Source organism: Suncus etruscus, chromosome 15 (assembly GCF_024139225.1).
Source record: "Suncus etruscus isolate mSunEtr1 chromosome 15, mSunEtr1.pri.cur, whole genome shotgun sequence".
Lineage (NCBI taxonomy): Eukaryota > Metazoa > Chordata > Mammalia > Eulipotyphla > Soricidae > Suncus > Suncus etruscus.
In genome coordinates, this window is record NC_064862.1 from 46617369 (window position 1) to 46643849 (window position 26481).

General features: G+C 51.2%; 2 protein-coding genes across 4 annotated transcripts; both read left to right on the forward strand.

Annotated features, from left to right (window-relative positions):
- The first annotated feature begins 6591 nt into the window (after window positions 1–6591).
- TMED4 (transmembrane p24 trafficking protein 4) lies at window positions 6592–9669 on the forward strand. 2 transcript variants are annotated; one of them, XM_049789671.1, is made up of 5 exons: window positions 6592–6763; window positions 6867–6967; window positions 7076–7201; window positions 7400–7546; window positions 9240–9669. In XM_049789671.1, exons 1-5 carry the CDS (start codon window positions 6613–6615, stop codon window positions 9387–9389), a joined length of 675 nt encoding a protein of 224 aa, XP_049645628.1. In that variant the 5' UTR covers window positions 6592–6612; the 3' UTR covers window positions 9390–9669. The 2 variants fall into 2 exon arrangements, with proteins under 2 accessions (XP_049645628.1, XP_049645629.1); XM_049789672.1 differs by lacking the exon at window positions 9240–9669 and adding an exon at window positions 8214–8271.
- Window positions 9670–16416: 6747 nt separating this feature from the next.
- DDX56 (DEAD-box helicase 56) lies at window positions 16417–23034 on the forward strand. 2 transcript variants are annotated; one of them, XM_049789651.1, is made up of 14 exons: window positions 16417–16482; window positions 16553–16714; window positions 17137–17297; window positions 17422–17592; window positions 17834–17924; window positions 18588–18832; window positions 19200–19319; window positions 19790–19903; window positions 19986–20080; window positions 20590–20663; window positions 20741–20830; window positions 21620–21725; window positions 22567–22640; window positions 22807–23034. In XM_049789651.1, the coding sequence occupies exons 1-14, from the start codon at window positions 16423–16425 to the stop codon at window positions 22876–22878; spliced, it is 1635 nt and encodes a 544-aa protein (XP_049645608.1). In that variant the 5' UTR covers window positions 16417–16422; the 3' UTR covers window positions 22879–23034. The 2 variants fall into 2 exon arrangements, with proteins under 2 accessions (XP_049645608.1, XP_049645609.1); XM_049789652.1 differs by having other exon boundaries at window positions 22810–23034.
- The last annotated feature ends 3447 nt before the right edge of the window (window positions 23035–26481 follow it).

Below are 26481 nucleotides of genomic sequence, written 5' to 3' on the forward strand. Positions count from 1 at the left end.
CCACCGTGACGCTAGCGCGCAGACACGCCCCCGAGGAGTTGCCAGCACGCCGCCACCTCCCCGGGGTGGCGCCGACACGCAGCTCCGCCCCCTTGCGTCTCTCCAGAGTTCTGTCACACCTGCACACGTCGGGCGCGGTGACGTCATACAACCGCGCAGGCGCGCTTGCGCTTTGTAAGTCCTGCTCCTGCTTCCGCCCGGAGTAGTCTGTTCATGCGGGGATTGCTTGGGCCCAAGTCCCTTCCCGCCTTCCCAAAAAGTTGGAACCTTGCGGGGCCTTTTCAGCGAGCAGAGCCGGCCCGCGCTGTGCCCCGTGGCACAGTGGGTTCCAGTAAATGCTGAGTCCGGAGGCGGCATGTCCGCCTTCTAGGGCACCATGTTCGTGCCCAGAGCTGCAGCCGGGTTTGCAAAATAGGAAGGGGAGGGTTTGCAAATGCCTTGCATGTGGGGGCGATAGACAGCAGTGCTCACTCCTGACTGCTTGCAGGGATCACTTCAGGTGGTGCTTGGGGTACCCTTACGGGGTACCTAGGATTTGAACAAGGGTCAACCACATTTGCAAGGCAAGTCGCACTACCTGCTCTACTACCCAGCTCCTATCTTAATGGCATTAATTAAATTCTCAGGTATGGGGACGGAGCGATAGCACAGGGGTAAGGCGTTTGCCTTGCACGTGCTCAACACCGGACAGACGTGGTTCGAATCCCGGCATCCCATATGGTCCCCGAGCCTGCCAGGAGCGACTTCTGAGCGCACAGCCAGGAGTAACCCCTGAGCGCCGCCGGGTGTGACCCAAACAAACAAAAACAAAAAAAAATTATTTCCCCAAGGTATGTGCCTCTTGTGATAAGTCACACAAAACAAAAACCAAGTGTTTAAATAGTCACTTCCCAACACACCCTTTCCCCCTAATCATCTCTACTGTGCTATGGGGTTTGTGGTTTGTGTTTGGGTTGGGGGCCACACTGATCTGCACTGGGACCTCTCCTGTGCCTTGTACCAATGTCTGGTCAACCACGAAGTGCCATGAATCAAAACAGGCCCTGCTGGCAAGGCAGGCGCTGCAGCTATTTGAACTGTACCTGGCCTAGCTCTGCTGCTTTTCATTTCCATAATTTTAACTCCGTATCTCATGTGTGAGATTGCACAATATCTGGCCTTTTGTGTCTGTTTATTCCAGATAATAACTTGTCAGTCCATCCTGTAGGTGGAAAAATATTTATTCCATGAATAGTATGTATGTTATTCCCACACGCCCATAAACAGACATATTATTTCTACCTTTTGACTACTGCAAATAATGCCACCGTGACCATTGGTTTAAGTTGTTTGTTAAATATTCTTTGAGATTTGGGATCACACCCAGCAGTGTTCTATGATCCTGATCTCTGTGCTTAGTGATCCAGCAATACTAGGGACTATGTGGGACGCTGGGGATAGGACTCAGTTTCCTGCACACAAAGTTGCATCCAGACCTTTGAGCTACTTCCCCATACCTTGTTTATATCATTTGTGGGCACTCAACCCAGTGTTCTTCCTGGCTTCCTCATCATAAACTCTGCCAACTACAGATTGAACTTATATATATTCTTTGTAATTAGGCCAAGGATGGTTGTGTTTTGAACATGTAATTTTTCTCTTGTTATTCTCTAAGAATAAACAATTATTTATAAAACAGTATACTGTCAGGTATGTTAATGTACAGATGATTTAAAATACATGGGTGATAGATGTGAGTTGGAATTATATGTATGAGAAATCATTTAATAGCATTGCAAGTCACAGAATCTCAAGAAAATACACAGATGGGTAAGAGATAGCATAGAGGTTAAAGTACTTGTTTGGTTCAATTTCTGCCACATATATGGTACTCAAACCCTCCCAGGAGTGACCCCCAATACCACCAGGTATGATAGTCAAATAAAATTATGTGTATATACACACAGCACACGCGCACACACGAGAACACAAGAATGTATCTAGGTTATGTACAAATTTTTGGTTTGGGGGCCACACCCAGTGATGCTTGGAGGTTACTCCTGGCTCTACATTCAGAAATGCTCCTGGCGGGCAGGAGAGATAGCATAAAGGTAAGGCATTTGCCTTGCATGCAGAAGAATAGTGGTTCTAATCCTGGCATCCCATATGTTCCCCTGAGCCTGCCAAGAGTGACTTCTGAGCAAAGAACCAGGAGTGACCCCTGAATGCTGCTGGGTGGGAGGTACCATGTGGGATGGGGGGGGGGGGAATGGTTCCTTAGCATATCACTGTGCTATCTCCTGCCCCTATATACAAATTTTAGATATGTATCTTGAGGTAACCTAAAGGTCATGAATAATTCCCTGAGGAAAAATGACTGATTTGGAAATGACATTAGTGTGTCCTAAAGTAAGTCTATACCTTATTTTTTTGTTTTCACTTGTGTTAGCTGTTCTCAGATCTTACTCCTGTCAGGCTCAGTTGACTGTATGTCCTGTGGGGATTTAACCTGACAATTTCAGTTTTTGGTTTTTGGATGTTTTTGTTTGTTTGTTTGTTTTTTGGGTCACACCTGGCAGTGCTCAGCGGTTACACCTGGCTCTGCGCTCAGAAATCGCTCCTGGCAGGCTCAGGGGACCATATGGGATGCTGGGATTCGAACCACCGACCAAGGCAAATGCTCTACCTCCACGCTATCTCTCCGACCCAAACCTGACTCTTTCAGGAGGAGCACCCTCCTGGCTGTATTATTCCTCAGGCCCTGATTCACCACATTTATTTATTATTTTGGTTTAAACAACAGGAGTGGGGCTGGAGGTGGCTCAGAGGATCCGCACATCAGAGACCTAAAGGAAACCCGGCATCACAGACTTAGCACCGTCCTGCCCTAGTGGTAGCTAGCACCACTGAAAACGAAGAACTCAAAGTTTCACAGGGATGGAGGGAAGCAGCCTGAGGTGAAGGTGTGAGTAGTTGACTTAGTCATTGTCCAAGGCACAGGTCAGTGTCATGTTCTGGAGTGTGGATTCCATTTGTCCATCAGTATCTTGAAAAATGAGTATCCTCCATATGGAATAAACTTGATGCTCAGATTGAGAATTAGTGGACTGGATATGTCATGTTTATTTCTGGATACTTTGTTCTATTCTGTTGACCTGTCTTCTGTCTTTATGCTGTTTTCTGTCTTTAAGCTAGAATCAAACCATAGCTTAATTACTTGAGTTTTTGGTTAGTTTGTTTGGGGGTCATACCTAGCAATACTCTGGATATACTCCTGGCTCTATTCTCAAGGATTATACCTAACAGTGCTCAGGCCTTATGGGGTACAGAGGATTGAACCTAGTTCTTTTGTGTTCAAAGCAAGTGCCTTATCCACTGTCCTATCTCTCAGACCACCCAACTGTAATTTCTTTTTTTCTTTTCTTTTTTTTTTTTGTTTTTTTTTTGTTTGTTTGTTTTGTTTTGTTTTGTTTTGGGCTACACCTGGCGGCACTCAGGGTACTCCTGGCCCTGCGCTTATAAGTCATTTCTGGTAGTGCTCAGGGACCATATAGGATACTGGGAATTGAAATCAATCCGGCCATGTGCAAGGAAAACACTCTGTGCTGTGCTCTGGCTCCTAACTGTAATTTTTTTTTTGTTTTTGATTTTTGGGTCACACAAGGCAGAGCTCAGGGGTTACTCCTGGCTCTATGCTCAGAAATCGCTCCTGGCAGACTCGGGGAACCATTTGGGATGCCGGGATTCAAACCACTGACCTTCTGCATGCAAGGCAAACACCTTACCTCCATGCTATCTCTCCAGCTCTCCTAATGGTAATTTTTAAGGGGAATTTTTGTTTGTTTTGGGGCCACACCCGATGGTGCTCAGAGGTCACTCCTGGCAGGCTTAAGGGACCGTTTTGGATGCTGGAATTGAACCTGGGTCAGCCTTGTGCAAGGCAAACGCCCTACTACCATTGTGGAGGTAGGTACCATTGTGGAGGTAGATATCTGTAGAGATATCTACAGCCCCAAGGGAAGTTTTGTTTGTTGTGGAATCACAGTCGGGTGCTTAGAGACCACTAAGGCCATTCACTCCCAAGGTGGCCAGTCTAGAGAATCAACACTGGGCTTCCCATATGCAAAATCTTTGATCTAGAACTTGAGCCATATCCCCACCTTGTGGTCAAACTTGAAATCGAGACGTCTGGTTTCATCCTTTTTTTTTTTTTTTTTGTAGTTTTTGTAGGCACAGAGCCAGGAGTCTTGGAGTCTTCTTACTCCAGGCTCTGCACTCAGGAATTACTTCTGGCAGTGTGCAAGGGACCATAAGGGGTTGCCAGGGATCATACCCGGGTCAGCCACATGCAAGGCAAACAGTGTTCCTGCTGTAATATGGCCCTCACCGAGGATTTTATTAACTGAAATAATTTCTGGGGGACAGGTAGCTTAGTGGTAGAGCCAAGGTTTATATATTTTTTGGCAAACGTTAACTTTAATTGGGGAGAAATTTATGCAAGTGAAGGGCTGGAGTGATCACACTGGGTCATCTTCATGCAGGTAAGTGACCTACCTGCTGTACTATCTCTCAGCCCCCCTCCTTTAAAATTGTTTATGTTGGCAATGCATGAAGGGATGTGTAGAAAATCAGTGGACATTGCTCCACAATCTTTGAAGGGGGAAATTTTGGAGTTTGGAAGAATAATTACAGAAGATGATTTTTCCATTGTGGAAAATACATTGTCCTAAGATCACGTGCCAGGGGGGTTCTGGGGTTACTCCAACAGGAGAGCAGAGCATTTGCCTTGCAAACATGGAGCCACAAGCTTGCTTCCCAGCATGACCCCCACATGTTGTTAGTAATCTCCAGCCTAAAAAAGTATGGAGCCCTCTGGTCCAGCAAACTCACGCTAGTGACAACACCCCTATTCCCTCTGCATCAGCACTTACCAGACAGTAACTACTAAAGGGAAATTCAAGAGGGAGGTGGTTAAGCCTGTTGGGTTTGGGCTACACCCACAGATGGTGCTTAAGGAGTTGGACCTGGCTCTGTGCTCAGGAATAACCTGTGAAGGGGCTTAAGAAGACCACAAGAGGGGCTGGCGAGGTGGCACTTGAGGTAAGGTATCTGCCTTGCAAGCGCTAGCCAAGGAAAGATCGCAACCGCGGTTTGATCCCCCGGCGTCCCATATGGTCCCCCCCCCCCCAAGCCAGGGGCAATTTCTGAGCGCTTCCACACAAGGTGCCAGGCATTTGACTTCATGTTCAAATCAGGGCAGCCACAAGCACGATGAAAGCCTTACTTAGCATCTCTTGTCTCAAGTTTACTATTTTTTTGGTTAATGTTTGTTTTTTTTGTTTTGTTTTGGTTTGTTTTTTTTTGGGCCACACCCATTTGATGCTCAGGGGTTACTCCTGGCTACACGCTCAGAAATCACCCCTGGCTTGGGGGTGGGACCATATGGGACGACGGGGGATCAAACCGCGGTCCTTCCTTGGCTAGCGCTTGCAAGGCAGACACCTTACCTCTAGCGCCACTTCACCGGCCCCTAATGTTTATTTGTTAATGGGACAAACCAGGTACTGGGGTCAGCTGCATGCAACACAAGGGCCAACAAACACATGGCTTCTGTACTACCTCTCGGGCCCCAAATCTACTTATTTATTTTTTAGTTATTTGGGTCACATCTGCGGCGCTCATGGGTTACTCCTGGCTCTGCACTCAGAAGTCGCTCCAGGCAGGCTTAAGAAACCCTATGGAATGCGGGATTCAAACCAGAGTCTGTCCAGGGTTGGCCGCATGCATGGCAAACGCCACTCTATTGCTGCTATCGCTCCAGCCCCCATATTTACGTATTTAAAGGGAAGTTTCCGATGTCTTGTTAGCTCGCAGAAAAGGACTGTGTCTTAAGGTTAGGGTCACTTGATTGACATGAGATAGTTTGTCTTGGTTTAATTCCAGTTCTCTTGGGCGGAAAGGCAAAGACAGCAGATGCAACCTGAAGGAGCGCTCGCTCGGACACCTGGGTACGCATGTGAGCAAGGAAAGCCCGGGTGCGGGGCGCGCTTGTAGGTCCCAGCAACCCTGCAGAGCCCAGCACCAAGGCCTCCTCGGACAGCAGCAGCGGCAGCAGCAGCAGCGGCGCTCGCTGCATCCGACGGTGGTGGGGACAGGCGAGTAGTCTGGAGGGTCTGTTCTCCACTTCCTTCCCCGATCCACCATCGTCTTCATCTGACACCTCACCCCACCCCTGCTGGCTAGAGCGGGACCCCACATAGAGCCCTGGCAGCCCCGGGCACGGTCCTAAAGCCTAAAGCCTAAAGTCATGCTCTGGGCACACCGGGAGAGACCAAGGCCCTAAGGAAGCCAAATAGCACCGAAACCGGCCAAAGCAAATCCTCGCTGCAACCGTGACGCTCCGCAACGCGGACTCCACATTTCTAAATCACTGGATATCAGGGTGCGGTAGAGACGCAGGTGGGAGGCTCAGAAGAAGAGCTACCTAGGGGCACATAGGAACTTGAGCATCCTTGGCAGGGCAGAGCCTGCCTCCGACGGCAATGCGCAGGCGCGCATTTGGCCCCGCCCCTTGCCCCGGGCTGAGAGCGCAGGCGCGTGCAGGCGGCGCAGGCGCAGTCGCCGGGCGGCGCGATGGCCGGTGCGGGGCCTGCGCGGCCGCCGGTGTTGCTGCTGCTGCTGCTCGCGCTCTGCACGGCCGTCACCCGGGCGCTCTACTTCCACATCGGCGAGACGGAGAAGCGCTGCTTCATCGAGGAAATCCCCGACGAGACCATGGTCATCGGTCAGGAGGCTGCGGGGCTGGGAGGGCGTCGTCGCTAAGGGCCTCCTGGGGGACAAGGGCCGGAAAGTGGGCGCGCCCTGACGTCTCCGGGTCTGCCCCGCAGGAAACTACCGCACGCAGATGTGGGACAAGCAGAAGGAGGTTTTCCTGCCCTCGACCCCCGGCTTAGGCATGCATGTGGAAGTGAAGGACCCCGACGGCAAGGTAGGCCCGGCTGGTTGATTGACGGTCCTCGGGCTGCCCGCGGGAGATGCAGGACGGAGCCTGGCCTGCGTGGCAGCGGGGCTCACACACGCTTTCTCTCTCCCGCAGGTGGTGCTGTCCAGGCAGTACGGCTCCGAGGGCCGCTTCACTTTCACCTCCCACACCCCCGGTGACCACCAGATCTGCTTGCACTCCAACTCCACCCGCATGGCTCTCTTCGCTGGAGGCAGGCTGGTAAGACCGTCGCGGGTGCTCGGGCTCTCTCTCGCTTGACATTTGGATTTACAGCCAGCCTGGCCCATGATACCTAGCTCTCCAGCCATGGGAACAGTCCTTGATTTGCCTCTTAGCTGGGGGAACTGTCAAGAGTTCCCTCCCACTTTGCACGGGTGGCATCAGCGTTTCCCCCCAATCCCTGTCCTTTCTCGCCAGCGCGTGTACCTAGACATCCAGGTGGGCCAGCATGCCAACAACTACCCTGAGATCGCTGCTAAGGACAAGCTGACAGAGCTGCAGCTCCGAGCCCGCCAGCTGCTTGATCAGGTGGAGCAGATCCAGAAAGAGCAGGATTACCAGCGGGTAAGCCCAGTTCCGGTGTTTGGAAATGCCTACTTGACCTTTGCACACTCTGCACCTGCTGGAAGTTGGAAGCTCTTACTTCTACTCCCGGAGTCTTTTTTTTTTTTTTTTTTTTAAACTCCCGGAGTCTTTACTTGAGAAGGTCCCATTGAGAGATCAGCCGGAAGGTCCTGGTTCTGTTTCTGCATGGCTTGTCCCTCCCACCCCAGCTGCCCTCACCTAAGTGCTTGCTCTAATGATCCTGGGTCTCAGGCATTGGTGTGGCTAACACACTTAGCTGTAGTGCTCGTTGCCGTATGGTGCTTGCCAGCGTACGCTTGAACTTTGGGGTTTGTGCACAGGTTGTTTGCCTCAAAAAAGGTGTACTTTGTTGTTCAGTGATCACGAACAACAATGCTGCCAGGATGGCATGTGGCATGTTGAGTGGTGCCAGATCCAGTCCAGCCTGCTATCTGCTTTCCAGGCTTTCTACTGCTATCAGGCTTCCGGAGTGCAGTTTTAAGCTTGAATAAAGCAGAGAACAGTTCCCCATCTAGCAGTAGCCACTGCTACTGTTTACCTTGAGCAGTTTCTCTTTCTTTCTCTCTCTCTCTCCCTTTTTTTTGGTTTTTGGGTCACACCCGTTGGCTCTCAGGGTTACTCCTGGCACTGAAATCGTTCCTGGCAGGCACAGGAGACCATTTGGGATGCCAGGATTTGAACCACCATCTGTCCTGAATTGGCTGTGTGCAAGGCAGACGCCCTACTGCTGTACTATCTCTCCCGCCCCCTTGAGCAGTTTCTCAAGATGGTAGAAAGGTGATTTAAAAAAATGTATTTTTTTAAATTTATAGAACACTGGTTTACAAAGTAATTGATAGTTCATTTTTAGGTTTTTGTGGTTTCGGTTTTGGTTTTTGGGCAATACCCAAATACATTGCTTACTCCTGGCTCTGCACTTAAGAATACTCCTGGTGGGGCTCAGAGGTGCCAGGGATTGAACCTGGGTTGGCTACATGCAAGGCAAATGCCCTCCCTGCTGTGCTATTTCTCCAGTCCCAACAGTTAAGTCTTAGGTATATAATATTTCTTTTTTTTTTTTTTTTGGTTTTTGGGCCACACCCATTTGACGCTCAGGGGTTATTCCTGGCTATGCGCTCAGAAATCGCCCCTGGCTTGGGGGGACCATATGGGACGCCGGATCGAACCACGGTCTGTCCTACGCTAGCGCTTGCAAGGCAGACACCTTACCTCTAGCGCCACCTTCCCGGCCCCAGGTATATAATATATAATCACTGTCAACTCCTATCACCAATGTTTCCAAACCTGCTACCTTGATAGGCACATTACAAATTTTGTGGTTGCAGCTTAGATATGATGTTTTCAGTGTTGTTGACTCTGTGCTTGGATGTAGGTGGTTTATTTTTTTACTGTTTTGGTTTTTGGGCTACAGCCGGTGATGCAGGGCTTATTCCTGACTCTGTGCTCAGGGATCACTCCTGGTGGGCTTGGGGTCATAGGGGGTCCAGGGAATCAAAGGTCAGTGCACACAAATCAAATGCCCTCTCTGCTGTCTTAGAAAGCTGGTTTCCATTCAGACAAGGATTCTTTTGGAAGGCTTGTTGTTCTATGGAATTCTATAGAATTCGAGGCTAGCACCTTGACGGGAGCTGGTTCCTCCTGCACCTCTGATCCTACCTCTCTTTCCTCCTAGTATCGAGAAGAGCGCTTCCGCCTGACTAGCGAGAGTACCAACCAGAGAGTCCTCTGGTGGTCCATCACTCAGACGGTCATCTTCATCCTTACTGGCATCTGGCAGATGCGTCACCTCAAGAGCTTCTTTGAGGCCAAGAAGTTGGTGTAGTGCCTCTGTGGGAGGCCCCTTTCATCTCAATGTGGTAGCAGTCCTTACCCAGAATGGAACCTCCAGGGAGCCTGAGGGGATTCTGGAAAAATGAAAAGATAGAAGCCTTGTTGGTTCTGGGGTCGGTCACTGGGAACTCAGACCAGCCAGAGTTAGCCCTGGTTCTCGAGGACACGGAACATGGTCAAAGTTTTCAAAAGTCCACTCTGGGATGGTGAGCAGCGGCCTCTCTGCCCTGTGTGATTGTCCTCTTTTCTATTACAAAATGAGCAAATGACAATGACCCTCCTTTTCCTCTGTTCTGTCAATGGCAGGCGATGAGCATGGATGAGCAAGATGTTCCCTGTCCCAGCCCATTTCACTCAGTAACTGAAAGGAAAGAAGGGCAGGACTGGCCCCAAGCACTGCAGCATTTTTTTATAGACTAGAACTTTATTTTAAGTGACACATTTCTTTTTTAGATGAAGCATTTCTTCCTGTATGGCTGCAAACACTAGCATAGTTTTTGCCCATCTTACTTTGCCACGCAGCTCTGCTTGCTACTGTAGTAGCTGGCCAGGTTTTTTCGGGCTGTGGGTCCCCAGGGTAACATGAGGGTGGCATCATGGGTTCTTTCTAGCACTTATTGAGGAGTGAGTGGAGGCTCTGGCCACAGCTGTGATCCCCTGCCCCCCATTGGAACAGGCTGAGAACCCCAGAGAGCAGAGATAGAGCTAGCACAAGGCAGGTACCCCTTTATTTAAGCCGTAGTTTGTCTTACAGGAGCCAGCTCCGTTTGTTCCTTCCACAGATCTGGCAGTGAAATAAAACGTATTTCAGGAGCTTTGTTTGAAGTCAAGAGATTGGGGCAGCATCAGGGGGTAGGGGGTGGTGGCTCTGAGCCTGCTTCTGGCTTCCAAAAATGGATGCTAGCTGGGGTGGGGTGGAGTGGGGTGCCAGGCTAGTCTGAAGAACTGGAAGGGGAGGTGTTCCATTCACAGAGGACAACCAAGGCCACTTGGAGTCAAGGAGTCACCTGAGATGAAGCAGCTGTTTTTTTGGCCTCTCAGCGCCAGAGTCACGGATCTGGGTGCATGTGTTTTGACTTCTCCGCTTTAGAAAAACTGTCATTCATGACCTGCCCATTTTTTACATTTTATGGTTTTATTTAAAATACATGTTTTGGGGCCCGGAGAGATAGCACAGCGGCGTTTGCCTTGCAAGCAGCCGATCCAGGACCAAAGGTGGTTGGTTCGAATCCCGGTGTCCCATATGGTCCCCCATGCCTGCCAGGAGCTATTTCTGAGCAGACAGCCAGGAGTAACCCCTGAGCACCGCTGGGTGTGGCCCAAAAACCTAAATAAATAAATAAATAAAATACATGTTTTGGGGCCCTGGCGATAGTCCTGTGAGTAAGATGCTTGCCTTGCATGTGGCTGTCTCCAGCCTCTGTAGCCCAGATGATCTCCCAAGCCCCACTAGGCAAATGATCTCTTGAGTGCAGAGCCAAGGAGTAAGCCCTGAACATCACTAGGTATGGCCTAACAACAGTAAGAATATATGAATCTGATGGACATGACTAAATTCTTGTTTCCTTTATTTCTGCACCATTCTATGTATTTTTGTTGTTGGTTTTTATTTGGGGGCCATACCCCACTATATTCAGGGGTAACTCCTGGCTTTGTGCTCATATTTCACTCCTTGTGAGACTCAAGGGACCCTTTATGATATAAGGGATCTAACCTAATTGGCAGCATGTAAGATGAGTGACTAACCTTATAGTATCATTTCTAATTTGATTGAACACTTTTTTTCTGAGATGTAGTGCTCAGGACTTACTCCTCCTAGCTGTTCTGTTCTTTGGGGACCATATAGGATACCAAGGATTGAATCTGGGTTGGTTGTATACAAGGCAAATGCCTACCTTGTACTATTCCTCCAGCCAGGAACATGGCTTGACTTTTGGCCACAAAGAGGACTAGAAGCCTGGCTCGGTACAGGGTGCAGAAAGCTAGATAGAGCCTGGGGCTAAGTCCAGTTCAATTACACTGATAAGTCAGTAAGTCCTGGGTTTCTTTTATGAATGTTTGGTGGAAGCAGTGGAGATCAAAAGTGGGAATTCACTAAACATACTGGGGGTGGGGGAGGAAATAGGGGCCAAAAGAGGATAAATCGTAGTTGTGGGGAAAACAAGGATATCCTGCCAAACATCTGCATAGTCAGTCATAGAGACTTCTGTGGTGTTGGGTAACCACAAGAGCTGGCAGGATGCAAAGCAATTGCTTTACCCTCTGTACTATTTTTGTTTTTTGGAGGCATTTGAGGTTACTTTTGGCTCTGTGCTCAGAAAACACTCCTGACAGGCTCAGGATGCCAGAGATAGAACCTGGATCGGTGCTTTTAAAGCAAATGCTTCACCTGCTGTGTACTATCTTTTTATTTCTCTTTGTTTTTTGTTTGGCTCCATCAAAGGGATTTTGGTAGTTCCTATAATCCTAACCTCATTCTGAAACTCCTGCTTTCTTAGCATCCCCCTGAATAAAGTAAGACTATTTTTGCAAAAGGAGTAAGAAGGCAGGCCATGCTTTCCCCCTATCATCTCTGGCCCCGTCCCAGCTCTCACTGCTTCTGATAGTGCCCCCCCTTCATCTCTAGGTCCCAATTTGGCTTTTTGTTTTTGGGTCACACCCAACAGCGCTCAGGGCTTACTCCTGACTCTGCATTCAGAAGTCACTCCTGGCAGGCTCGGGGGACCATATGGGATGATGGGGATGGAACCCAAGTCTGTCCTAGGTCAGCATCATGCAAGGCAAACACACCAACAGCATACTATAGCTAACAGTGTGCTATACCTCCGGCCCCTTTTCAGCTTTGCTTTAACTGGGATTCAAGAACAGGATGATCTATCTCTCCCCAGCCTTGCCCATAGTAGAAACTAGTAAGTACTCCAGTTTCTGGAATGGAATGCAGCCCAGCCACATCTTGATTTTTTTTTTTAACTTTTTTTGGGGGAAAGGGGCAACACCTACCTGGTGGTGCTCAGGGTTTACTTCTGACTGCATTCAGGGATCATCACTCAGGGGACCCTATGATTTGACCTGGGAAGGCTGCTTGCATGCATCTTCCCTGTTTTAATATCACTGGCCCCCACATTTTTTTTTTGTGTGTCTTTTGGGCCACACCTGGCGGCGCTCAGGGGTTACTCCTAGCTCTGTGCTCAGAAATTGCTCCTGATAGGCTCGGGGGACCATATGGGATGCCGGGGATTGAACCCAGTTCCATCCCCAGGTAGGCTGTGTGCAAGGCAAATGCCCTACTGCTGTGCTATCACTCCAGCCCCCCACATCTTGATTTCTTTTTGCTTGTTTTGTTTTTTTTGGGGGCCACACCCGTTTTTGATGCTCAGGGGTTACTCCTGGCTACGCGCTCAGAAATCGCCCCTGGCTTGGGGGGACCATATGGGACGCCAGGGGATCGAACCATGGTCCGTTCCTTGGCTAGCGCTTGCAAGGGAGACCTTACCTCTAGTGCCACCTCGCCGGCCCCCTTTTTTTTTGGTTTTTGGGTCACACCCGGTGACACTTGGGTTACTCCTGGCTCTGTTCAGAAATCAAAATTGCTCCTGGCTTAGGGGATCATATGGAATGGTGGGGAATAGAACTGCAGTCCATCCTAGGTGAGCTGCATGCAAGGCAAAGGCCCTACTGCAGTGCCACCACTCGGGCCCCTATATCTTGATACCTTTTTCTTTTTTGGTTTGTTTTCTTTTTGGTTTTTGGGTCACACCCAGCAGCACTCATAGGTTACTCCTGGCTCTACGCTCAGAAATCGCTCTTGGCAGGCTCGGGGACCATATGGGGTGGGGGGACCATATGGGGTGCTGGGATTCAAACCACCATCCTTCTACATGCCAGGCAAACACCCCACCTCCATGCTTTCTCTCCGGTCCCTATATCTTGATTACTTTTTTTTTTTTTTGGTTTTTGGGCCACACCTGGCGGTGCTCAGGGGTTACTCCTGGCTGTCTGCTCAGAAAGCTCCTAGCAGGCACGGGGGACCATATGGGACACAGGGATTCGAACCAATCACCCTTTGGTCCTGGATCGGCTGCTTGCAAGGCAAACACCGCTGTGCTGTCTCTTCAGCCCCCTATATCTTGATTTCTTTTTTTTTTTTTTTTTTTTTTGGTGGCTTTTGGGTCACACCCGGCAGTGCTCAGGGGTTACTCCTGGCTCCATGCTCAGAAATTGCTCCTGGCAGGCACGGGGGACCATATGGGACGCCGGGATTTGAACCGATGACCTTCTGCATGAAAGGCAAACGCCTTACCTCCATGCTATCTCTCCGGCCCCTATATCTTGATTTCTAAGCCCAGTTAGGAACCTCTATCTGACTTCTGACTTTCCTGTCTATAAAATCTGTGTTTTAAGCTATGACGTAGTTTGTTAGAGCAACAATAGGAAATTACTACCGTATTTTCTGGTGTATAAGATGACCCCCTACTTTTCCAGTTAAAATATAGGGTTTGGGCTGTATTCATGTAACACACACCAAATTAAAAATTAAAAAATGTAAGAGAAAAAGAGTAGAACCTTCAAAGGTTTGGAGTGCCAACAATCATTTTACATTTGTTATTTGTAATGAGTGACTGTGATTTTAATTGTGATCTACATTTAGATCAGGGAGAGGGGTCTCCTCCAAGAGCAGTTGGCTGGGTGCAGTGATTAATAGGACAGCTAGAGGGAGAAAGAGCACCGCCTCTGTGTTGCATAAAAGCTGAACAGAGGACTAAGCACCAGAAAGCCACATACTGGGCTGCAGGATGAGATGTGGTGCTCGGTAACTCAGCTCCTCTGTGTGCCATGAAAAATGAATCAGGACAAGCAGAGGACTGAGTGATGACGCCTGGCAGCTGGATGGGATGCAGCGGTAAGAGGGGGCTGGATCACTCGTCCCTGAAGCTGGAGTGAGTTTCAGCATGCGATATCCTGGTGTATAAGACGACTCCGACTTTTAAGAAGTTTCCATGGGTTAAAAAGTCTTGGGGGGGAGGGGAGGAAGAGATAACATGGAGGTAAGGCATTTGTCTTGCATGCAGAAGGACAGTGGTTCGAATCCTGGCATCCCATATGGTCCCCCGAGCCTGCCAGGAGCGATTTCTGAGCGTAGAGCCAGGAGTTACCCCTGAGTGCTGCCGGGTGTGACCCCCCCCCAAAAAAAAATAGGGGCCAGAGCGCTAGATAGTACAGCAGTAGGGTGTTTGCATGCGGCTGATCCAGGACAGACCTCGGTTCAATCCCCGGCATCCCATATGGTCCCCCAAGCCAGGAGCAATTTCTAAGTGCATAGCCAGGAGTAACCCCTGAGCGTCACTGGGGGTGGCCACAAAACAAAAAAGTCGTCCTATACGCTGGAAAATAGGTATACAGTGGGTACCAACAATTTCTTTCTGAAATACTATACCTAACTGTACTCAAGGCCTTACTCCTGGCATTGTGCTTTGGCATCACTCTTGGCAGGGGAAAGCCTGGGCATGCGTGGTCCTGGGAATCAAACCAGCACCAGGCAAATGCCTTAACCCCACTACTGTCTCTCGTGCCTGGGAACCAAACATTCTCGTTTAAACCAAGTCCTTCAGGTCAGTAGTGATGGGCAGCCCGGTGTGGGGACCCCAGATGAACTTGACTCCCTGCTCCTCGTCCTCCATCGCTCCTGTTGCTGGGGTCGCATCTGCATCTTTTTGTGTTTTTTTTTTTTTACCTTGAACCTTTAATCTTTATTTCCTGTACACTGGAAAGTTAATAAAGTTATTAAAGCATTTAAACCTGAGTGATCCGAGTGATAGCACAGCGGGTTAGGCACAGCATGTGGCTGACCCCAGGTTCAATCCCAGTCATCTCATATGATCACTGCCAGGAGAGATCCTTGAGTAGAGCCAGTAGTAATGTCTAAGCCCTGTTAGGTGTGTCCCTAAAATAATGAAAAAAAAAAAAAGATTAATTCTGGTAACAATGTTTTAAGACTTTTGAATAAATGTAAAATGTGGAGGACATACTATCCAGTAAACCTATACTAGGAAACCTCTTTCATTAATTTTCCTTTAATGGAGTGGGACATTGTGATTTTGAGTATTGAGATTTAGAAAGTTTTCATATTAAAAATTGTCTTTGATCAATAACTGTTTTCTTTATCACTTGTAGGTTGGATTGATGCAATTCACCCTTATTCTGTAAACTTAATTTTCCCTGTGCTCTGGGAGTATTTTCAATTTTATGCAAGCACAACAAATATAAGTGCAAAAATGATCATATACTGCCTCCAGTTCAAGCTAAATATTGACCACTTGTTAAATTTTATTTTGTTTCTATTATTACATTCTAGAGCCTTTATTCAAAAACAGGCAAGGAAAATATTTTTAAATAACTGTTCTGAAGTTCCAGTGTTTGTTTGTTTTTGTCACACCCAGCAGCGCTCAGGGGTTCCTCCTGGCTCTACGCTCATAAATCGTTCCTGGCAAGCTCAGGGGACCAAATGAGATGCCGAGATTCGAACCACCGTACTTCTGCATGCAAGCCAAACGCCTTGCCTCCATGCTATCTCTCCGGCTCAGCATCTGCATCTTTTGCACGGCCGCCCAAGCCCCGCGGATGACCTCCCCAATAAACAGGCGCACCCCAGTGACATTCGGTGCATGACACACCAGACAGGCCCCGTGCATACAGGGCGGTGCATGACACACTCCCAGAGGCCAGCATTCTCTGAGCCCATGTTTGAACGCGCGCGAAACTAGTTCGAATGCTAGGACAGTAAGGCTGTTTAGGGCGCAGCGACGGTCAGATCGTCGGTGGGGCGGCTATCCTGCCCTCCAAGCCCCCCGTAAGCCGGGGCTGGAAAACCTCAGAGCTGGCAGTCCAACGCTAAACTTCCGGGTCTGCCGGCTTTCCCCGGCGCTGATTGGCGGTCCCTAAGGCCCGGCCCCGATAACGTCAACCCCTTCCGGTTTACGTGTTTCCGGTTCCTGTTTCTGCGCTTCCTGTTCTAGCGGCCAGGGAGCATGGCAGACACGGAGTCTCTGGGCTTCCGAGACTTCGGGCTGGACCCACGGATCCTGCAGGTACTGGGCGAGTGTGCGGCGGGGTAGGAGTTCGCGGCCGCCTCTGAGCCTGCCGTGGTTTTCTTTCTAGGCCGTGGCCGACCTGGGCTGGGCCCGGCCCACGCTGATCCAGGAGAAGGCCATCCCACTGGCGCTGGACGGCAAGGATCTCCTTGCGCGCGCCCGCACGGGCTCGGGGAAGACGGGCGCCTACGCCATCCCCGTGCTGCAGCTGCTGCTCCATCGGAAGGCGGTGCGTCGGGGCAGAACTTGCATTGTCTTCTCAGCTCCTGCCGAGGAAGTTGTCCCGAGAGATGGTGGCTCGCACCGGCCCCCACACACTGCTTACCTGGGTCGGGGCATCTGCTTCCACCTTGCTTAGTGTGGTCTCCTGCGTAAATAAATGGTTTTCATTCTCACTGACTAGCATCACTGGGGCCTTCCACCTTCTCCTCTTTGCTACATCTTTGTTGCTCAGTAGCCATTAAATTGCTGTTTCTAAGGCTGGCGCATAGGACTGGGGCGGGGGACATGGGGCGAGTGCTTTCTATTCTGTTCCCCATTCCTAGTGGGCTGATGAGGGTGCTGGTGAGGAGCCCCTTGGTCAAGTCAGGTTGTCTGAAAGAAGAGTCGAATATAAGGCGATGCCAATAACACCAATTCCTGCCCTTGCAGACAGGCCCGGCCGTGGAGCAGGCGGTGAGAGCCCTTGTCCTGGTGCCCACCAAGGAGCTGGCCCAGCAGGCCCAGACCATGATCCAGCAACTGGCCAGCTACTGTGCCCGCGACATCCGGGTGGCCAACATCTCGGCCACTGACACGTCGGCCTCGCAGAGGTGCGGAAAGACCAGCTCGATCGTGGGTCACTAGCGAGGTCGTGGTTATCATCTGTTCCCAGGTTGGGGACAGGAGGCTGGTTCTCTGTGAACTCCAGCCCCCACCGTTCTCTCCCGCTTGCAGATCTGTGCTAATGGAGAAGCCAGATGTGGTGGTGGGGACCCCCTCGCGCGTCCTCCATCACCTGCAGCAGGACAATCTGAAGCTCCGAGACTCTCTGGAACTGCTGGTGGTGGACGAGGCAGATCTTCTTTTCTCCTTTGGCTTTGAGGAGGAGCTCAAGAGTCTTCTCTGGTATGGAGGAATCATGTGGGAGCATCAAGGTCATCCCTACCAGGGTTCCCCATCTTTTCCCTAACCACTGCATCCCTTCCGGACTTCCTTATTCTGTCTCACTGCTGGGGCCCCTCATCTATGTAGAACTTACTGAGAACATTCTGGAAACCATTTGGACATGGGCAGGCATCAGAAGGTGAATTGAGGCAGCTGGTACCCCTCAAGAGTTTGAGTCTCATGGCCCTGTGCTTTGTTCCAGCCACTTGCCCCGCATTTATCAGGCGTTTCTCATGTCAGCCACTTTCAATGAGGATGTTCAAGCACTCAAGGAGCTTGTCCTGCACAACCCGGTGAGGTTCTTTGGGGAATGTGGGAATCCCATTACCTTTCAAGCTCACTGGACTTGCTTATGGTAGAAGACTGGTTCTGAGGCTCTCAGGGCCTCTGTGTCTAACTAAAGTCACTATGTAGCCCCAGCTTCCTCTGCAGAGGGCACAGCGCATGCTCCTCTGAAGGTCCTGAGGAGTCTCTTGGAGAGGCTACTATTTATTATTATTATTATTATTATTATTGGTTTTTGGGCCACACCTAGTGACGCTCAGGGGTACCCCTGGTTTTGCGCTCAGAAATCGCTTGTTGCTTGGGGGACCATATGGGACACCAGGGCATCGAACTGCAGTCTTTCCTAAGTTCGCGCATGCAAGGCAGATACCCTACTGCTTGTACCACTGCTCCGGCCCCTATTTTTTATTTTTTGGTTTTGTTTTATTTTGGGACTACACTCAGTGCGTAAGTCTTCTGACTGCGCTAGGAATCACTTCTAATGGTGTTTGGGAGACTACCTGCGATTCTAGGGATCAAACCTGGATGGGCTGAGTGCAGTACTCACCCTTCCTGCTGTGCTGCTGCATGATTAAGCTGCATGGTTTGGGGACATGGGTGCCCTTGTGGTATTTCAGTTTTGTCCCAGCGGGTGGCGGCATTTGGTCTCATTTTTTTTTTTCCTTCTCTAGGTTACCCTCAGGCTGGAGGAGTCCCAGCTGCCAGGTCCAGAGCAGCTGCAGCAGTTTCAGGTGTTGTGTGAGACAGAGGAGGATAAGTTTTTACTGCTCTATGCCCTGCTCAAGCTGTCGCTGATCCGGGGCAAGTGCCTGCTCTTCGTCAACACTCTACAGCGCAGTTACCGGCTGCGCCTCTTCCTGGAGCAGTTCAGCATTCCCAGCTGCGTGCTCAATGGAGAGCTCCCACTACGCTCCCGGTACTGGTTGCCGGTGGCTCTGCCCATGAGATTTTCAATCCCTGATACCCACTGTTTTCCCCCATCATGGGAGGGAGCCAGGAACCGGGATTAGCTCTGGGATAGGGTAAAGAAATTGATAATGAGGCCAGAGCAATAGCACAGTGGGGAGGGGGTTTACCTTGCACTCAGCTGGCCTGGGTTCTATTCCCAGCATCCTATATGATCCCCCAAGCCTGTCAGGAGTGATTCCTGAGTGCAGAGCCAGGAGTAATTACCCCTGAGTACCACCAACTGTGGCCCAAAACAAAGCGCATAAATTGAAAGGAGGATGGAGTTGGGGGCACACTGGCCCTGGCTCTCTTTGACCCTTCCTGTATGCCTACAGGTGCCACATCATCTCCCAGTTCAACCAGGGTTTCTACGACTGTGTCATCGCCACAGATGCCGAGGTCCTGGGTGCCTCTGTTAAGGGCAAGCGTCGAGGCAAAGGGCTGAAGGGGGACAAGTAAGTTCTCACCCTCAGAGTGCTCCCAGCACAGGATACGTGCTCCCCAGTCTTTTAGGAGAATGAGGCAAGAGTCTGCCTGGACATACCTGACCTTGCTGGGTGCTGAGTGACTTGGAAGGAGTTGTCAGAGCTGGGCAAGGAAGAGCCCTTGGAGGCCTGGGCTCTGGTCCTGGGACAGACACAAGCATTGCTATTGTAACTACCCACATTGTTGTCCCAAATGATGCCCTAAATACCTGGATGGTCCATGGCTCTCTCTGACCTGGTGTGGGAAAGCTCTGGGGCTACCCTGATGGGTAGGGGGTACCCATTGGATGCTACTGGTCAGGCCATGGGAAATGGAATGCTATGTGGCTCCTTCATGGACCCTTCCTTTCCCAAGATCCCTGTCAGCACTCTGGGGAATTGAGCTCACCATGTCCCTCAAGCTTCCTGCGAGGCCAGCTGATGTGGGGATCTCTCCACAGAGCCTCCGACCCTGAGGCAGGCGTGGCTCGGGGTATAGACTTCCACCACATCACTGCTGTGCTCAACTTTGACCTCCCACCGACCCCCGAAGCCTACATTCATCGGGCGGGCAGGTAGAGGGTGACACAAGGTTTGGGGGCTGGGGCTGGCATGCTGTGGGAAATAGATTCTCAGACTCAGATTGGGTCTCTGTAGGACTGCCCGTGCCAACAATCCAGGCACCGTCCTGACCTTCGTGCTCCCTGCTGAGCAGTCACACCTGAGTGAGATGGAGGCGATGCTGGGCGGAGGTGAGAGCTGAATGCTGGGTCCTGGGCAGCCTCTGCCCTGAATGGTGGGCACACAGGAGCCAGCCTCAGTACATCTATGTTTAGGAGGTGACCATGGATAATAGGGTCTGCTTAATAGGCTGTTAGTGTAGATGGCCCCTTTCTCTGGGTGTTTAGGGGTAGTATAGTGAGTGTCTTGGTCATAGATCACACAGACCTCCTTGTGGGGCAAGTCCGGTAAAACCTCCAAGAAGGACAGGAGGCAGTGGCCCTCCCCGCCATCTTAGCTGGGACTGGCAGGGCCCAATTCAGGGTGCTGCTGTTCTGGTGCTGGGGCAGTGCAAATATAGGTCACCTTGGATGGGTAGGAAAGCTGAGGGTCTCTCAGGGACGGTCTCTGAGCACTGCATGCTGGGCCTTCTCTGGACTGCTTGGGCATCCCCAGGAAGCAGAAGCAGGAGGGAGCAGTGGCGAACTGAGGTCGCCATTTGCATCTCAGTTCTGAAACCCTGGGTTCCCCCTTCCTGCAGAGCCTGGGGCACCCATTCTGCTCCCCTACCAATTCCGTATGGAGGAGATTGAGGGCTTTCGCTACCGCTGCCGGGTGAGTAGGGGACAGGGGAGTGGTGGAGGGGCCTGGCATGTGGATGGTCAGTTCTCTGACGCTCAGTGCCTGACTAGGACGCCATGCGCTCAGTCACCAAGCAAGCCATCCGGGAGGCAAGGCTGAAGGAGATCAAGGATGAGTTGCTGCACTCAGAGAAGCTCAAGGTGAGGTGGGGAGAGGATGCGAGGGCAAGGAGTATGGGTTGAGAGTGGTTTTAAGGTTTCCTACCACTGCTGGACTCCACACTGGACTGGCTGGGCCTAAGGGGAGGCACTGATTTTTTTTTTTTTTTTTTTTTTTTGGTTTTTGGGCCACACCCGGCGGTGCTCAGGGGTTACTCCTGGGTGTCTGCTCAGAAATAGCTCCTGGCAGGCACGGGGGGACCATATGGGATACCGGGATTCGAACTAACCACCTTTGGTCCTGGATCGGCTGCTTGCAAGGCAAACACCGCTGTGCTATCTCTCCAGGCCCGGAGGCACTGATTTTTATATGTAAAAGTTTATTTCCTTTTTTGTTTTGTTTGTTTTCTTGGGCCACACCCAAGTGGCTCTGCAATCAGGAATCACTCCTGGAAGGGTGTCAGTGAGTGGAACACCTGGGGTGCCGGGATCAAATCTAGATCAGCCGTATGCAAGGCAAATACTGTCCACTGCCCTATATCTCTAGCCCCTGGTTTTATTTCCTTTAAAGGAGTTGTTGGGCACATGATCCTGGAAACCTGCCTCAAGGGGCAGCCTGTTGCTCAAACTCTGTGTGGGTCAGCTGAGAGGTGGGAGGACACAGCCCATCTATCAGGTTCATCCACCCATCTATCGGAAATAGCATCTCCACTCCAGCTGTGGGTGACCAGGGTCACTATCGGGGTTCTGGGTCCCATGCACTGGAATTCACCTTACACAGAACAGGATGGGTATGGAGTTCCCTGACACTGCCACCTCTTTCCCCCTCAGACCTACTTTGAAGACAACCCCAGAGACCTGCAGCTTTTGCGGCATGATCTGCCCCTGCACCCTGCTGTGGTGAAGCCGCACCTGAGCAATGTCCCTGACTACCTGGGTGAGTGGCCAAGCTCCTCTTCCTGGCTGTTTTGCTCTCCCTTCTGGCTTGAGGTGGAGGGGAGCTGCGGCAGAAGCGATGTGGGGGTGACTCGGCAGAGCCACCTAGGAGAAGGTAAGGCTTGTGGCTAGTGGAGGAGCGGAACTTCGGCTCCATGCGAACCCTGAGTGCTGGTGCCCTGTGAGCAGGGCAAGAGAGCCCTAGGAAGGTTGGGGTATCGGGAGGAACCAGGACACACAGGGATGGTGAGCAGTGGGGACTGGCAGGGGTCCAGGGCCAGTTGGGGATTCCATCGTAGTTGAATGGGCACAGGGCCCTGGGAGACCCTGGGGTGGGTCCAAAGTGGTTGGGGGCAGGTGTTGCAGGCCTGAGAAGGACTTCATGCTGGCGCTTCCTGCTCCACCAGGAGTGGATGTGCAGGTCTCTGCTGCTGCGTGTTCTGGTGTCAGGTACTAGGAAATTCTTCCAGGCCCTAGACAGACCTCTTTCCATTCCCCTGATGACCCTACATCTGCCCCTCAGTAGCCTTGAGCTGCTGGCACTTATGTATCCTGGGGTCCAGACCTCTCACCTACAGCTCTGAGATCCACTGAATAGGCTTCACTGGCCCTGGGGTTGGCCCTGGACAACTCACTGGGTTGGACACAAGTCGTGGCTCTGAGTATGCTTCTGACTATGTGTCTAATTACACGTCTAAATAGTGTCAGTGTGTCTGACTGTGTCTGTGTGTCTGTTAATACATCTGCATCTGTGACTAACTGTATCTGTGACTGCATCTGACTGTGTCTGACTGAGTGCTTCTGATTATGCATCTGTGCATCTGACTGTGCATATCTTCCAGTTCCCTCTTCTCTTCGTGGCCTTGTTCACCCTCACAAGAAGCGGAAGAAGCTGCCTTCCTTCAAAAAGGCCAAGGTCAGTCCCTGGGGCCTTAGGCAGCAGTTTCGGGTGCCCCTTCCCCCACCTGTCCAGTGGGTGCCTGTGCCCTTGGGAGGGGGCATCAGTCAGCACTACTGGTGCTGGCAGGTGTCTGGTTCAGGCCCAGGTGGGTGCACCCCGTTGACACAGTTCTGCTCCCCAGAAGAAGAGCCAGAACCCGCTGCGCAGCTTCAAGCACAGGGACAGGCCTAGGCCAACTGTGAAGCCCTCATGAATCCTGGGACCATGCGGAGGGCAGATGTGTGGACAGCTGGACTTTGTGCACTCCTGCCCCAGACAGACTCACTTTGGGCCAGGCACAGCTGTGGGTCGTGATCCTGCCAACCAGCATTTGGCCCCTGGAACGGAATAAAGATTTTAGCTGCCCAGTGTCTCCTGCACACAGGAAGAGACTAATCCCAGAACCTGGGGCCTGAGAAATGTCCCAGGTTAGGGCCTACTGCCCCGAGTGTCTATACAGTTGGGCTGCCTGGTGACCTCTCATGGGCCACAGTGCTACATGTAATACCTGTACCTTCTCTGCTGGACCTCACACCCCTGCTCATCCCAGTCACACTGTCACCTGCGGTGAGGCGGGGGATGGGGAGTCTGGAGGCAAGCCTGGGGCTTATGGAGTGGGGCATACTCAGCAGTGCTCACAGCTGACTGGCTCTGCTCACAATTGACTCTGGCTTTGTACTCAGGGCTTGCTCCTGGCTCTGTATGAACTTGTGGACTATATGTAGAGTCAGGGATTGATTAAACCAAGGTTGGTTGCATACAAGGCAACCAACTGTCTTACTTACCCGACTGTCTTACTGCTCCAGCCTCTGAGTGTCAGTTTTGTTTGTTTTCTCTGGGGCCTCCAAACCCAAGTGTGAGAGCTGTAGTGGGGCGGCTATGGGGGAGCACATGGCATTGTTTCTGCAGGTTCACTCTGGAGGTTTCCGGTAGGCGAGGTGGGGCGGAGCAGTGCATGTGGGCATCCACCTTTGGTCTCAGCCTGGTGCATTAAGGAGAAACAGGTTCTTGGGAATGGGAGCAGATTGTCTCCTGGGCCTGTCCCTAGGTAGAGCTCATGCCGGGATGCCCACAGGCTCTCAACTGGCCCCACAGGTGTGATGCCAGTGGCCCAGCCTTTAGCCAGTTTCTGGAGTAAGGCCTGGCCTGCACCTGAAGCTCACAGTCTGTCTGGGACTATCAGGTTAGTAGAAAGTGAGGCCCAACCCAGCTGGCCGGAACTGGAGATCCCAGCAGGAAACACTGTGTACTGGGGAAGCTGATTCCCCTAGCCACACCCACAGCCACAAGTAGCTATCTGAGGGTTTGGACAGTTCTTGGAGAGATGAGACCTTGACCCTGAGCACCAGTCAAGGGTCACAGGGAGCAAGCACAGGGGTGGACATTCTTATTTTTCCTTTTTCCTTTTTTTTATTTTTGGAGGGCTGCACCTGGTGGTGCTTAGGTTACTTCTGGCTCTGTGCTTAGGGATGACTCATAACAGGCTTGGGGAACCTTGTGGGATCCTGGGGAATCGAACTCAGGTTGGCCACATGCCAGGTAAGTGCCCTCCAGCAGGGGAGTTCCTGCCTTGCACATGGCTGACCTTGCTTCTGTCCCCAGTACTGCAGGTGCCTTGAGTACTGCTTAGAAGACCTAGGCCTCTTGGGACCAGGAGCCAGCTCATGGGCTTACCTTCAACCCTGTGATGTGGAGTTGTGGGTTGGTCCTGCCCTCTGCCATGCTAATCCCAATGGCTCTGCTTTCCATGACCCCCCAGCCAGGGCCTTGGGCCCTCTGTCCCCTGGGGGTGTGCTGGGTCCCAGACTGGAAATCTTGGGAGGCTTGTGTACAGGTGGTGGACACAAGGTGGACAGAAAGTTTGGGGTGCTCAGCAAGTAGCCCTCCCCCCTATGACATCCCCCACCATGTAGTGTCCATCAAACCTCCCCCAAGTGACTGAGCACAAAACAGGAGTCAGATGTGAGTACTGCCAGGGGTGCCTCCAGCACTCCACATCCCCAGTAAGAAAAGCAGATGAACTGGTGTTTCCTGCATGGAGGAGCCGGGGGTTGATTGTTGTCTATGACTTTGAGCTTTGTGTCCAGGAGCCTCTGCCTTGGCCCTGAAGCCCTGGAGGTCATCTCCCACTCCTGCTTCTCACGCAGCCCTGTGACTCAGCTTCTGAGCCAGCTTATTGTTCTTGAGACTTTGGTTGGTGTATGTGGGGTGCCTGTAGGGTCCAGCTTCTTTTCCAAGAAGGCACCTTGGGACAGGGCCACCTCCCCAAGCTCCTGCCATTCACTTCAGGGGCAGCACTTTTTTGTTTGCTTGCTTTGGGGACACATAATGGGCTCAGGCCCATATGGAATGCTTGTGATCAAATTTGGGTTTGCCGTGTGCAAGGCAAGACCCTGCTGTGCTGTGGCTCTAATTCCCCAGGGTTGGCACTTTCTGAGTTACTCCATGTGTGTCTGCCCAAGCCTGCCAGGACTTGGTCAGGTTGAAGGGTCCCCACTCCTCCCGCCTCCACTGCCGTTCCAGCCCCTGCTGCAGTGCTACTCCAAGAGACTAGAAGGTGTGAGTCCGGTTTCTTCCCAAAGCCACTTCGTGTGTGTGTGTGTGTGTGTGTGTGTGTGTGTGTGTGTGTGTGTGTGTGTGTGTGTGTGTGTGTGTGTGTGTGTGTGTGTGTGAGAGAGAGAGAGAGAGAGAGAGAGACACCGGGGTTTGTCATTTTGGTTTGGGGGCCACCCCTACCAGTGCTTAGAGGAGAGTCTAGCACAGTGCCAGGGAGTCACACTCCTCAGGGTGCCTGCTATCAAACCCAGGACTCAGACCAGAGACAGCAAAGATAGATGGCCCAGAATCATAGTGCAGTGGGGAGGACACTGGCACATTGCAAGAGGCTGGTGAGGTTCAATCCCCAGCATCTCATATAGTCAAGTACTACCAGGAGTGATTCCTGAGCACAGTGCCAGGACTAACCCCTTAAGCACTGCCAGGTGTACCCTCTCATCCCCCAATAAAAATAAAACATGAGAATAAATAAGGCTCTTGTCTTGCATGTGGCTGACCTGGGTTTCATCTCCAAAATCCCATAGTCTGCAGACCCTTGACAGAAGTGATCCCTGAGTTACCTGAGGTGTGGTTCGGACATTTTCCCAGCCCTTGCAAAGTCCAGACCTAGTGTGTGCCCCGCAGAGATCTGCCTGCCCTTCAGCCCGGACTTGGGCCTCTGGCTCCACTCCAGCCTGCCTTTCATGGTCCCAGCTGTCTTGTCTCCCTACCCTGAGGACACAGAGGCATGGATGAACTTTTCCAGTAGTCCAAGCACTGTCTTTGTCAGGACACACCTACTTTTTGTGGGACTTTCCCTGAGGATTTTTCCCAGTTCCTGGATTTAAGCTCTTACAAGTCTATACCATCCAATCCAGAGGTTGTTTCCAGTCAAAGGTGGAAGGAGAAATGCAGAAATAGTACCAAGGTGAAGACATTTGCTTTGGACTTAGGAGGTTTGGTCCGTGCTAAGGCACTTGGGCCCCCTGAGCCACCATTAAGAGTGAACTCTGAGCACAGAGCAAGGATTAGTAAACCCTGAGCTCTGCCAGGTGTGGTCAAAATCCAAAAATAAAAGGTAATTTGTAAGCTACTCAGCACTTAAAAAGAAAAGTGATTAGGAGATGATGAGTCATTACAGACTGTCTGTGACTGCTGAAAATTTATCCATAAGTAGTGACTCAACCATTCTCAGCATGGTGAAATCATTACTTTGGTATATTTAGGGTCTGGGTGAGTATAATAGGGAGGGTATTTGCTTTGTACACAGCTGACCCAGGTT

Bases quoted from the DNA above. Each gene is read 5' to 3' on its own strand.
- TMED4 (XM_049789671.1), top strand. From the start codon at position 6,613: ATGGCCGGTGCGGGGCCTGCGCGGCCGCCGGTGTTGCTGCTGCTGCTG. The intron at 7,202-7,399 runs GTAAGACCGTCG...CTTTCTCGCCAG, and splicing joins TCTTCGCTGGAGGCAGGCTG to CGCGTGTACCTAGACATCCA. The intron at 7,547-9,239 runs GTAAGCCCAGTT...CTTTCCTCCTAG, and splicing joins AAGAGCAGGATTACCAGCGG to TATCGAGAAGAGCGCTTCCG.
- DDX56 (XM_049789651.1), top strand. From the start codon at position 16,423: ATGGCAGACACGGAGTCTCTGGGCTTCCGAGACTTCGGGCTGGACCCA. The intron at 17,298-17,421 runs GTGCGGAAAGAC...TCCCGCTTGCAG, and splicing joins GACACGTCGGCCTCGCAGAG to ATCTGTGCTAATGGAGAAGC. The intron at 20,664-20,740 runs GTGAGTAGGGGA...GTGCCTGACTAG, and splicing joins GCTTTCGCTACCGCTGCCGG to GACGCCATGCGCTCAGTCAC.